We start from the raw sequence: 14,351 nt of genomic DNA, 5'->3' as shown, positions 1-14,351 counted from the left end.
ACATTCTCAGTCGCCTGAGGAAGAGCTGCTCTCCTGTTTTTCCTTACATATCACACTAATGCGGGAGCATCACGGTCATCAAATGTGCGCTGTCGACCAAGATTTCCAACCCTATTTACTGAGGCATTTTTACACATGCAACAGAGCATGATTGGATGTTAACTGCTTAAATGTACCATGCAGTGAACCTGCGTGGAAGCATCTGCATTCGTTATGTTTTTTCTAGGAAACAGGGTTGATAACATTGTATAAGGTGTCTGTGTGCACTCAGTAAACCTGTTTTGTAATACACTCCATGGTCCATGGTCACCATGGTTTTCAATGAAAAGTTATTTCCTCTGAAGCAGCTTGCAAGAGCTCTCATGTTCCACTGTTTGAGTTCAGATCTTAAAACTATACCAGAATGAAATTGTTTGTTGAGTTAGAATCAGACTATCGCCACGTTGGCTCTCATCAACATTTATCATTACCACGATTTACCTGTATGAGGAGTCTCTTGGAAAAGGCTATAGAGTAAGAGAGTGAATAAGGAGTGATGGTTGTTTATATGCAGTGCCTCAAATGGAGGGTAGTGAAGAGAGACGATGCCCAACATAGAAAGAGATAAACACAAGAGATACAGAGGGAGATTGCAAGTGAAATCAGCAGCGTGATTAATGTGACAACCTTTAAGAAAAGGTTATGGATCCGTAGGGAACACTAATGTCTGTAGGACATGATGGAGCAGCAGAGTGGAGAAAAGGGCAGGAGTCAAGTGAGGTGCAAAATTACAGGATTACCCCGTTCTCATAGGGTGCTGTATCCTGTACTCTGTCTTCAGGGGACTGCTCCCAGAAACATTTCTCTCAATGATTGGTGCCTTTTATTTCAGGAGTAATGGTAGTGAATGTTATAACTCTGCGATTTTAACACACTGCCCTATTCCATTATCATTTATTTGAATAACACTGACTCATGATATGTTGTCAGTGAAGCAACATAAAATATGCACACTAGGCGTTTCGAAGGACAATTCTGCATACTAACTTTGCATAGTAGGTGCACTGGCCTTTGTCACATACTCAAATAAATGTGAAGATTTCGATATTAAACATTATGATAGCTCTGGAAACATAAGGTAAATTACTAACAGCAGCACTTTTACCGGAAAACTTGGTTTCAAATCTTAGGTACTTGTTTATATCATAAAAATTTACTTAAAGTTACTTCAAGAGAAACAATCAAAGTTGAAGTGTTGGTAAAAAAAAAAAAAAAATCATCGTTATTTTAATTAGAGTTTAACACTCAAAACTAGCCTCATACTCAGAATGAATTGCCATTTTGTTTCACCTCATTCATTCAGCCTGTTTGTGTTCATGTTGGCCAATTTCTTGTTGGTAGTATTTTGTTTTGTTTGCCCATGTGCTCTATCTGTCAGTGGCAAGTGATGCATCCATCTGCACAATTTCATTTTCAGTTGACACAGTAGCTGCAGTAGCTGTTAGTAGAAGCAGTTCATTTTAATTTTCACATTGATCAAACAAATGTGTTGATTAAAAGTTATTTCTGTATGCCAACAAATATAACAGCTGCGTTAATCTCATTCATGCACCATTTTCCTGTCACCATTTGTCATGAGGTACAGTAGTTTGCCAAGATTTATTGATTTGAATATTTTTAAGTCCCGCCCAACAAATCCTCCAAGCTAAACGTCCACATAGGTTGCTTGTCCCTTCACTTGGATACGTACCCACAGGGTAGTACCAGCGGCAGGTGTACCAGACCTTCATCATCATGGTAACAAAAACGGTAAAGGGTGTGTAATGCTAATGGTTTGGTTAGGTTTAGGCACGGAAACAACTTGGTTTAGGAAAAGGTTGTGGTTTGGGTTAAAATAAATACCTACCTACTTCCTGAAAGTTAGAGGATGTTCGTCATCATGGTTACAATAATAAACAATGCGGTTAAGGTTGTGGAACAGTCATGGATAAAAGAAACAACAATGACTATTTGTTTCAAAACTATAGGTTTAAAAAGTGCTGTGTTTTGTCAAACTATCCATCTACCCCAACCTCCTCCTAACGCGGACTTTGGTGCTCTATATACTACCTCATCTAACTTCCTCCTTTGCTAACCTCATAATAACAATATGGTCGCATGAGGTCGCCTACCAATAAAATGTAACTACTGTATGGGTCATAATAAGCTGCTTGCACAGAAGACCTACTGGGTTTCGTTTTTACAGGACAGTGGGTCAGGGTCGGGATTACTAAGACGAGCACAGACAAAACAGCAAAAACAGAAATCTCCCATGTGAAATCAACAAAACTATTCTAACTTTAGCTGAAAATTTTTAGTTAGTATTGTAATGTAGAGTCCCATCATTCATAGAATTAAGTTGATTAAGAGTCCCTTAAATGACTGTACACTGAATGGAAAAAAAGGGCATGTCATTATAACATACACACATACCATGTAATCTCAACATCCCAAATTTGAATCTGGACGGGGACCTTTGAGGCATGTTATCCCCTTCCCTCTCTCCCCAAATTTCCTGTCTGCTTCTCTGCTGTACTGTACTCCATCAAATAGAAGCAAAAAGTTATGAAAAAAAAAACTGCCTATGGGGAAATAAACAGCATAGAGTATATAGCGGGGAACACAGTAGGAATTTTAAAATGAATGTAAAAATTGAAATAATATTAAAACAACTGAACATAATCAACTAGATATTAAATGTGATATGCTCATTTATAGTCTTTCCAGGTCTTTCATATGATCGAGATTAAATGGTCTCAATGTACTGCTCAGATTCTATAGAAAACTCAGACTCCACACACACACACACAGTGTCTACAATGTTACACCCCAACAACATCAATCAGTCCCATTGTTGTACTGGGACATGGTTTGTCTTTACTTATTTACTGTGCACTGGGTTAGACTTTGCTCTAAACAACTTTCTGGCCAGCCCAGGGAGACATATTGTTGTGCTCTTCCCTATTTTCCAGCCCACCCTCAAGCACCTGCAACAATATCCAGTTACTGCACACGAATGTCTTATTGAGAGAATTCAGTTCATCCACTTCCAAACGCCATGTGCTCAGGCTGAAAGTACAATGTCCCATTTAGCAGCCTGCAATCAGGGAGAAGCAGTGGGCTGAAATCGTGTCATGGAAGCTAATTATGGCCAATTAAAAGCCAGTTGCCTGTTGCACTGATTGCACTGGTATTTGCTGGGGATGAGATGTGGTGCACAGACTGTTTTTTCCTGTTGCATGGGTTTAGCAAGTGTCTTGGTGACAGTATTCATAATGAGCAAACTGTTTTTTTGTACTTTGTGTTTGGTGCCAATTAGAAAATTTTTGCATGCACTCTAAACTAAGATGGTGAACCTGGTAAACATTATACCAACTAATCATCAGCAGTGTCATTGTGAGCATGTTATCATGCTTTAGCATTCAAAGGACCACTGTGCCCAAACAGAGCTGCTAGCATGGCTGTAGACTCTTCAGCTGTGTCCCAATCACTTACTATATACTAACTGTATACAGTATATACAAATACTGCAGTATACTTCCTCTTCTGATAGTACACAGGAATTCAACTTACTAAACTCTTCTTTGCTAATAGGAAATTTACATTTCGTGCAACTTGCCAAGGAAATCGAGCTGTGACTTTTGAATGCTACTGCCAGTTAAACCTATCAAAGAGACAGCAAAGTGTTTTTGTCAAAATTAAATAGTTACCATTTGTCTTGAGGTGCTCATGAAACTATTTCACCATCCACCATCCATTGCGTTATAGGACAATACTGTCCAATATTGCATACTGACTGTTTTGAGCATACCTTTTGGTCAGTTTTCCAGTGTAAACACACTAAAAACCTGCTTAGAATTAGTATGTAGTATATTTGTGATTTGTGGCGTTGTGATTTGTGTGAGTATGTCTTGTTTTGCTAATGCTCAAAGTAGCTCTTTAATAATTTAATAATATTTGCTGTTGTCTTGAATTGTTGTAATATTGCTGTATTGATTGATACATTTTTCAAATGTATCAATCAAACATAGCTTTCATGCATGTATTTATCAAAACACTGCCTATATCCATTAACTACATCTATTTAAATTACACCAAACTTTAGTATTTCTGTCTGCAGCAGCTCCTTCATCTGCTCTACTCATTCCATTTATATCCATACTTTTAATTCCTCTTCCATCTCTGTTTAATGACCCTATTTAGTTTTTGCTCCAGTGAAGACTGGCTGCTGATGCTGCTGCTGTAGAGATGAGTATTCTGGGGCAGGATGAGTTGCGATGTGCCTCCTATCCATTATTGATCCATGATTATCTAGAGTTCAGCTGGGTTCTCCGCTTCAACACGCTAAAAAAGGGATGGGAAATCTTGGCAAAGGGATGTGGCTGCATCACAGTGTTGCTATACAAAAGAGTACAACATGATTGTCTTATCAAAGCTGCTCACTATGGTATTTTCTGTGATTTTGCTATAACATCTACTGGAGAGCGGCAATGTAAACTTCTGACAATGGTTTTGATAGCGAGTGTGAAATGACTGTAGGGGTGGTATTTATGATAACACAGGCTAGAGGTAAGAGAGGCCTGTTAGCTTGCCCCCTCCCTCTTCGACAGCCATCTGTATCACTCAGGGAAAGCCTCCTCGAGACAGCTCCCAAGACCCGTTGATCCTGATGCATTTTGACACTGATGGTGCACACAACTGACCTTTGGGCTGTCGAGTGCACTCTAACAACACTTGCTGCATGTGTTTAAGTCCCACAGACGGTCTAATGAGGATGTATCTGCAGCCAGCCAACTCCAGGAGCAAGTGCCAGGATAGAGCTGCTGCCACCAGGGCTCTAATCACAGCTTCTTGCCTCACTCATATTGGGTAGCATTGTCAGTGATGGCATTCTTGCGGCAGAGTTGGGACAAATCCTCTCCAGAGTAACTCAAGACATATTTTTGGCAAACATTTTCCTATTTTATGCAGCAGGTGTGGCCGACTTATACTCTAATCATTCCCATGATGCAATCTCAGCGTTTTTATTATTGAGTACATACAGCTAAGGACAAATTTAACAAGTTGTAGTTTAAAGTAAAAAAAAAAAAGAAACAGACCAAACAGTATATTTTCCCTTAAATAACCTGAATAAAGTTTTGTATAAAAATTCTACTGAGTGCACAATTTTAAAATACCTTTAGCCCATCGTCCGCATTGGATCCAACCCTGAAAGACAAGTAAGTATAAGCACAGGAGACTGTTTGTGGAGCTCTTTTATTTCGATTTCCGGGTGAGACTGTGTGGATTTTTGCTGTGTTGAAGCAGCTGAAGCAGCAGTGAGAGCAGCTTTGGGGTCAGTGTGAACTCTGAGCCGCACTCCACTTTATCTGCCCAGACTGTTCTCTAGGGAGGGGGTCACATCATTAAATATTCAAATGGCACTCACAGGACTTCATGTTAGGAGAGGTATACCTGGCCAACACTTGTCCAACCTTTGTTTTCCATCAGAATGTACTTCGACATACCTGTGGTTCAGAGTAGATCTCCTTGAAGGTCTTCCACCTTGGCATCAAGGGCAGATGTAGCTTCGCTCTCAAGCAAAATATCAACTTCAGAATCCGACATGATTCTTACCCTGGAGTTATTTGATATTTTTGGCTTGTTTTTTCTTTTTTGTGATGTTGCTATTCATTTTATACTAGAAACTGGTTGATTTGTTTCCATTGCCAGAGAACTTCATCAGACTCCTCTTTTTGAGTCTCCCTTTGTTAACACTGCAGCAAACTGATGAATCTAAGTTAAACCTCGTTTGTCATTCATTTTCAGTGACTGTCCTTTTGGAACGACTGATGGCATATTCACTCTGAGGGGGACAAACAGTGGTGTATACAGAAAGGAGTAGTGCTCATTTACCAGTTATTCACCATCAAAATGCTCACTAAATGTGATTTCCCCTGTATAATGCCCTGCTGTGAATACCCAGTTAAAAGTGCAGCATATTTTAGGTATAAAAATTGAATCCTCATTATTTTGTAGCAGTGACATTTTTGGGATTTGGTTGGGTCAGTTTTACTCACTTTCTATATGTCCAGTGATAACTATCATGGCTTAATTCCCAATTATTCTCCATGATGGCAGGTAGGGGGAAATCTGTGGAATGGAAACTGTTCTAGCCCGATTTTGTAGCAGCACTGCTCTGATGCAGGGGTTCAAAGGCAATTTATAGATATTATATAACAATCTCATTACTGAGACTTTCAGTTTGCCAATTAGCAATCAACCTTGAAGTTTCATACACAGACAAAAGTCACCATCTGCCAGCACAATGCAGGGCAGCCCTCTGTGATGATGATGTGCTCACAGCTCTCTAACTGTGTTTGTTTTGATTGTAGGAACTTCTACTACATCACCATGCTGCGCGACCCAGTCTCCCGCTACCTAAGTGAGTGGAAGCACGTCCAGCGCGGAGCCACATGGAAGACCGCCCTTCATATGTGTGATGGACGCTCTCCCACCCAGGACGAGCTGCCCACCTGCTACAGTGGGGATGACTGGTCTGGTGTCACCCTGACAGAGTTCATGAACTGCCCGTCCAACCTGGCCAATAACCGGCAGGTCCGCATGCTGGCTGACCTGAGCCTGGTGGGCTGCTACAACTTGTCCTCCATGAACGAAAGCCAGCGTAACCACATCCTTTTGAGCAGCGCCATGAGCAACTTGAAGAACATGGCTTTCTACGGCCTGACTGAGTTTCAACGCAAGACGCAGTACCTGTTTGAGCGGACGTTCAGCCTGCGTTTCATCTCCGCTTTCACGCAGATCAACAGCACGCGAGCAGCCAACGTGGACCTACGCGAGCCCGTGCGCAGGCGCATCGAGGAGCTCAACTTCTTGGACGTGCAGTTGTATGAGTACGCAAAGGACCTGTTCCTCCAGCGTTTCCAGTTCACCCGCCAGAGGGAGCACCAGGAGGTGCGCTTGAAGAGGCGCGAGGAAAGGCGTTGGCTGAGGGAGCAAAGAGAGCAGGGAAGGCCCTGGCCGCCTAAACATAGAGGGAGCGGAAATAGAGGCGGGAGAGGGGGAGGAAGTTTTGAGAAAGAGACTGATGATGACCTCTCCACCACCACTGAGGACTACACAAGCCAAGTGGCCCGCTGGTAAAGCTTTGGTCCCATGAAGAGAAATGAGTAAGAGAGAGAGCACCTGATTGAGATTCCTCACGGACCAGTTTAAACATTTCCTTTGACTCTCTCTCCCACATCCTATGTCTCTCTCTTTTTGTCTCACTATTGATCTGTCCCCTGCATCTGTCTGTTTCCCAGCTTCAGTGTAATCCGTGTGCTCTGCTGTTTCTTTACGAAAACTGCCAAGTCTGTGAGTCTCACAGCAGCTCTGCCTTGGAGTACCCTTTGGTGTCTTAAATCTTTAAATGCTGTATATATAATTTTGTCATTTAATTAATTTTCGCCTTGGTTGTTTATGATTTGTTGAAAAAGACAGTAAACTGAGGTGAAAGGGTGAAAAACAATCAAAAGTAGCTGCCATAGACTGCACTGCTTCTAATTTTGACATTCACTGTAAAATTAAAGAATGTCATTAAAGTCAATGTCTTTGTAGCAACTGGTAGAAAACATTCTCCACTTGAAAGATGTAGTTGTAAAAGAACTGATGGTTGCATGTCACACATCCACATTATACTTACATTTGGGGATAATAATTTCCAAAAAACATACAGGACTGTAAACCAAAGTGGATAAAGAACACAATGTATCTATTTGCTTTTAATTTAATGCCAATGAAACCCTCTCTAAGGACCATGTTGTATGCATGCAGTACCCACTTTTTAAGCCAAATGAAAGAAAACTGATGCTGATATTTTGGTTGTAGTGCATTATATACTGTATTATTTTCTAAGTGCAATACCTTGCAGACACCTCTCCCAAAGACAGCACACTGACACAGGGCCAGTCACGGTCACAAAAGGGGAATCCTGCTGAACAAAACAACCTCAGTCTTTCCCAGTACTTTTAGTAGAACATAGCGTTTTTTATGAGAAATGGAAACGAGTACTCTGCGATGAGAAGAGCATATTTTGCGAGTAATTCATTTTTGAAGTAGTGGGTTGCAGATAAAAAGTTGATAAATAGTAGAGGTGATGAAATGTGTCAGTGTGGCTGGTGTGTGGCTCGATTCTAAATGAGATGATCAGCATTCAGATCTCATGCCCCTCCCTGTCACACTGGCTGCTTTTACATGTTTGTAGAGCTGACGGCAGCTGCACTGTGGGCAGCGAGAGTGCTCTAATGCCAGCAGAGTGCCAGCCTGCAAAGACCAGCCTCAAAAGCAGATAGTCGAGAAATAAAACATATCTGTCATTTCTTCTGCCCGCTAGTTTGCAGTCCCTCAAGTCCAATCAGCACGCCAGTGCCTGAGGATGAAAGAGGGCTTGCTTTTATTCGGTTAAAAAGGCCTCAATGATGTGTTTCATGCCTCTTATCTCATATTCACTCAAAATAGAATTAAATGTTCACTGAATGTCAACAATGAAGTCATATAGCTGCTACTGTTCTAACAGTAATTTCTCATGTTTGTTCTCTAATTGCCGTTAGTTTAAAATACCTCAGATGGCACAGTTTTGTTTCATTTTAAAGAATCACCCATGTTTTGTCTTGTTTGAGTGATTCATCCACTGGTACAGTGAATGAGTTGAATGAATACAGGTTCGATTGCTTGAGCTGTATGGGTGCACTTACGTCTGCAGTAGTTCAGCGAGTGTGTGGATGGATGGCGCAGAACAAAGGCGAGGTGTGTAGCACATTGATAACACACGATCAAGTGTTTCAAGTGTAGCTACCAGCTGCAGTTTTGAATAGTGAATCATTCTGTGTATAATTCGGGTCTAAGTTCATGTCGTCATGCCATTTGTGATGTAGCAGTGAAACAGCATGTTGACAAAATCTGATTTAATCTCATATGGGTAATTTGGGATACTTGCCATTTTCACCCTAAATGCATTATAGTGAACTTTTGCAATAAAATTGCATTTATGCTAATTTATTCTTGAACTCCAATACATTTTAGAAGGAAATGTTGTGCTTCACTGCTTTTATAAACAGTATTTATACATTAGAGTATAAATACTGTCAAATAAGTGCAGTATACATTGCAAACTTTACAGGCAACATTAAAATGTTGCTTATATGTCGAGGTATCGACTACTAAATCCTACTTTAGTATATGTCGATGTATCATTAACAACTTCCAATTATATGAAATATATTCTGTTTAATGAGAACCTTTATTTTTGAGAATAATAATACTTCTATACTTTCTGTTAAAGTCCCCCAAAATATTAACTATTTCTCTAGAGCATTGCATATTTCCGTCTAAATAAACAACAATCATCGTTAAAGTTTGGTACACTACATTCTTGAGTATTTTTATTGATAATTTAACCCTCAAAAAATGCACATCACCAGGACTGTGTGGGTGTGGTTTAATCAGATTAAACAGAGGCAGAGGAAGTACCCAGATCCTTAAGCAAAAGTACCGATACAACAATGTATAAATACTCTGTTACGAGGAAAAGTTCTGCATTTAAAATCCTACTTTAGTAAAAGTACAGAAGTACTGTCATCTAAATGTGCTTAAAGAATCAAAGTAAAAGTAGTGTTTTGCAGTAAAATGGGCTCAGTAACTGACATATTATTATCTATGACATTGTTGGATTATTAACACTGATGTATCAATGTGTAAGCAGCATTTTATTTTCATAGCTATTTTTTCATAGCATAGTTATTTTTAACTGCTGACAACTTCTAGAAGTCTGACACATAGCGAAGAGCCCCAACCAGACACAGTTTTTCTCTTAGGAATCACAAGACAAAAATGGTGGGAACCACTGCTTTAATCTTATCAAAGTGTTGTATTTTATAAACTTATCCTATGTATTTTATTTAAAATCTTAGTCTGTAAAGTAACTAGTAGCTAAATCTCTTAAATGAATACCGAGAGGTAAAAAGTAAAATCCCCCTGGAATGTAGTGGAGTAGTAGAATAAAGTAGCAAAAAATAGAAATACTCAAGTAAAGTACAAGTACCTCAAAATGTTTCTTAAGTACAGTACTTGAGTAAATGTACTTAGTTATTCTCAGCCACTGGATTTGACTGGCAGTGGCCTGGCCGGAAGGGGACAGAACACAGCCATCATTAATGTTATTAGTAATGCCTGGGCTTTTCCTTCCACTTAAAATGCCTGCCCATTGTTATATTGTTATTTTTACTGAGACAATGAATCTGAGTACATCTATAATCACATATACAGTGTTTTGCACAAGAACCTAGTTTTTAAATTGGTAATTGCCAAAAGGCCGTTTATTTTGGAAGTTTCTTTTACTAAACTGACATCCTGCACTGCTATGTGACAGGCTGTAGGAATTACAATGATCCCCAGTGACAGGTTGCGTCAGCACTGCATGAGCAGAAGAGGTACCGTATAGCTACTAATGAAACACTAATGAAACACTTCATCTAGTGTTGTAAATGTGCTATAAAGTCAAGTTTTATATATACTGTATATGTGTATGTGTGTGTGTGTGTGTGTGTGTGTGTGTGTGTGTGTGTGTGTGTGTGTGTGTGTGTGTTTGATCATTGTGTTATTGTAAACTAAATTAAAGTCATTAACTGTGCATTCATTGCCTCAGCATAGTCAATAATGTGTAGGTAGAAAACTCACTTTTAAAGGGTGAGGTCTCATCAGCTCGTGAATAAATCTTCTGCAGAGGTCAGGGTCTATTTCACAGTTACAGTTGCCAATTTCTGTACTATGCACTGTCTCTGTAAGCCCTCTCTACTGATTCCATGTCTGAACACAGAAAATATACTTTAACTACTGAAAAATAATAAAATGAGAGTGTGCTGTTAAAAGTTAGGCTTCTTATTTCTGTGAATTCTAAATATTCGCTTCACCAAAGCTGCTTCCTAAAAGTCTTTCCACCAATTTCGAAGTTAGAGTAGTGAGAACTCTCAGATCATGGTGTAAATAACGTGATGAATAACAGCAAACAAGAATTTTCCCTCAACATTATACGACAATTCCCAGAAAAGTGTCATACCACTTTGTTAAAGGAGCATTTCAATGAACTTGTACTGCCACTCCATTTCTCTGTGAAGCTAATTTACCTGTATTTATTTGTTTGTTTATATGCTTTAAACTGTTGCTAAAGAATGGCTTTGCCTGATGGAGAATACCAGTATTACCAACACCTCAGTGATAACGGAGGAGAGCTCTCTTAGTGTAAGAATTTCTATGTACATGTTAAAAGTCTTGTGATGAAATGAACAGTCTAAAAGCCTTTTGGCGTGTAATATTTAATCTGCCATTTTTCTTGTTAGACCTGAAAAAAATGAATGAATTCTGTTTAAGATATCAGAAATAAATGCATTGAATGGTCATGAAACCCTGATGTGTGTTGCTTTTATTTTCTCAGTGAAGATATTTACTGTATAGATAGTTATTTTTAAAAAGTGAATGCACAAATGTTGTACTAGATTTTATTGACAGATAGTCAAGATAGATTTAGCTGCTATATCCGCAAATCAGGGTGCAGAAGGCTGGAATCTACCCCAGCATATATTGGGAAAGACACAGGGGAGGATACCAGTCCATCACTAAACCTGGTATATATTACACTAAGGTTATATATATTCTATCAGCGACTACATAAAAAATTTAAAGTAAAGATCTGGTGGTCACTAAAGCTTGAACTATTAAAAATGTAAATGTTTTAGGAGCACACAAAAAGCCACTGATGAATATGTTTGCAGGTGATTTGAACTTATTTTTCACCCAAGAGATATTCAAAATTGATTTTTTTAAAAATGCTTTTTGGAAGTTTGCAAAGCAGCTCAATGACAGCATCAACTGTATACGGAATAGTGAATGTGATATTCAGACTTTAACCATATTTGTAGCCCAAATGTGATCCATACATAGATAGATTTAATCACTGATTACTGTACATTGACATTAATATTACTATCTTTAGCATCTGTCAACAAATTAAAAGAAAAAATGTAGCGCACTGTAAACAGAACAAATTTCAAGACTGCTTTGCTGATACTTTTTCATCTTGCAAAAGGTCGAGAAGTAATTGAACAGAATGTATGTTCAGACTCAGAACTAGCCAGCTCTACTCACTTACAGAGTGCATATTCATCTGAATATTTTAAGTTCTTCTCATATGAAGACGTAACAAGGTAAACTGGTATATGGTGCTTTTATAAATGTGATACTGTCTTGATATTTTCACTTATTTCAATTCATTTCAACTCAAGTAAGCAACTAGCAGACATTTCCTCTAATAGCCCAGATAATGATTCGCTAAGTGAAGATAATATCTGTAGATACAGTGATGACATGACACATTTACTGTGTATTAGCAAAAGTTTTCATATAGACATGTTTCATGTTATCAGAGACTTTACAATACATCTCTGTAATTACTGACATACAGAACCTTCTGCTTCTCCTCACGTTTTACAGTATGGATGCCAGCTCAGCACATCAGCCAGTGACTGCAACACGTCATTTCCACCCAGAATGGTATGACTGTAGTATCTCAAATGTGTAACTGCTGGATGTGTGTAATGACTTGATAGAAAAACAAAACAAAACACAAAATTAAAAAAAAAACACGACATTGAGACAGTGCTCTACTGACTTTTATTGTCAGCACAAAATCCGGTGCCTGATACCAAGCGCTGGTACACAGAAGGAAAATAGCTTTTAAAACATTTAGTATGAACACCATTATCAACAGTGATTACATATCACAACACCACAGTTTATTCAGAAGGGGGAAAATGACAATTCTGCTGTGTTTTACTGTTCAATAAAATGACAAAACGAACAAAACAAAAAAAACACTAGGTCAGATGTAGCATTATCTTTGAATCACAATAATGTCAGCACAGTTCTGCCCACAGAACTGGTTTTCTTTTGATTCTGCTAAGGTTCACATTAATATTCATCTTGTCTCTCTTAACCAAGCCAAGCTGGCCCAGTGAAACTAGTCGTTTGCCAGAGTAGACATGATTAGATCGGAGAATAGTACAAGCAGGACTCTGGAATGAATATTGAAGTGTATTGATTCTCATTTTTAACATGCAGGTCATCTATTTACCCACACTGCACACACTTGGTGAGCAAAGGATGTGATACAGCTTGCTTCACTACAGTAACAACTCACTGTTGGGTTTCTGAGCCAAACACCCAACAGTTCTCAACAGTTCTCCCTCCTGTTGTTCGAAAGATTTGTGAAAATATATTTTAGAGAAGACTGACATCTACTGGCCATAAGATAGAATTGCTACTTTTCATGTCTCCCCAGATTATTCAACTGGCTGTTCATTCCTTGAATAAAGACATAAGACTTCCCAAGTCTTCCATATGACATTTCTCACAGCAGCAACAAATGGAAAATAAATTCAGTCGAAATTTGCATGCCTCCTATTTAAGCAGGTATATTTCTCACACGTGAAAAAAAATCAGATCTCCTTTGATTCTTTTGCAATTTTCTACCACTAGATGGATTAATTGTGCTGCAGGTATATTGTGGACATTACCAGCAAAAGTTTGAATTTAAATAATTCTGATAGAGACCTACATTTTTGTTTTTATAATTACACTTGGGAAAATGTTTAAAAGCGAGAGGCAGCAGAGAAGTTCAGTTCAATGGTTTGTGTTATTTAGAGAGGGACAAACTTCAGGCTATAATTTTAACAACTAGAGATGACTTCCCAAAGTGCGGAACTTTTCAAGTAAAACAAGTGATTAGATAATGCGCGACAACTAATGTTGAAAGCGGTGCTTGGTAACTGATAAATCACAGTTCAGTCCAAGTGCAGAGTTTTGAAGATTTTGGGAAGTGCGTGTGACATCTAAATAAGAAGAACCCAAAATGTGACACCAACCAAAGCCACACAGTTGGGAAGTGATGCCACATGGTACCAAATGGAGTGTTAATGACAAAATATGGGAACAACAAACAGTATTAAGCTCAAAGGAATGAAAGCACCTATTGCTGCGTTCTCTTTGTTCTCATATCTGACTCACTCTGACAGTCACTCTGACATTTCCCTCAAAGGGAATAATAAGTTGACCTTTCCATCTGGCACTTGATGCCACATCTCCAGCTTCTGTCAGTGTGACAGATCAGATACATGCAAATTTCGTCTCTTGTCCTGAGTAGCCAGTAGAAACATAAAGGAGGAAATCAGTCACTTAGGCATAATGGGTTTTTTTGTGTGTGTGTGTGCGCGTGTGTGTATGTGTGTGTGTGTGTGTGTGTG

The 14,351-nt window shown here is 38.9% G+C and overlaps 1 protein-coding gene across 1 annotated transcript in view; it reads left to right on the top strand.

Annotated features, from left to right (window-relative positions):
• The window catches only part of hs6st3b (heparan sulfate 6-O-sulfotransferase 3b), a 56,169-nt gene extending 49,008 nt beyond the window's left edge, over nucleotides 1–7,161 (top strand). The window contains exon 2 of the mRNA XM_040147779.1: nucleotides 6,393–7,161. Within this exon, the coding sequence (XP_040003713.1) occupies nucleotides 6,393–7,161 (769 nt within the window). The remainder of the gene's footprint in view (nucleotides 1–6,392) is intronic.
• The last annotated feature ends 7,190 nt before the right edge of the window (nucleotides 7,162–14,351 follow it).

Source organism: Xiphias gladius, chromosome 16 (assembly GCF_016859285.1).
Source record: "Xiphias gladius isolate SHS-SW01 ecotype Sanya breed wild chromosome 16, ASM1685928v1, whole genome shotgun sequence".
Classification (NCBI taxonomy): domain Eukaryota; kingdom Metazoa; phylum Chordata; class Actinopteri; order Istiophoriformes; family Xiphiidae; genus Xiphias; species Xiphias gladius.
This window is presented reverse-complemented; position numbering and strand designations above follow the sequence as displayed.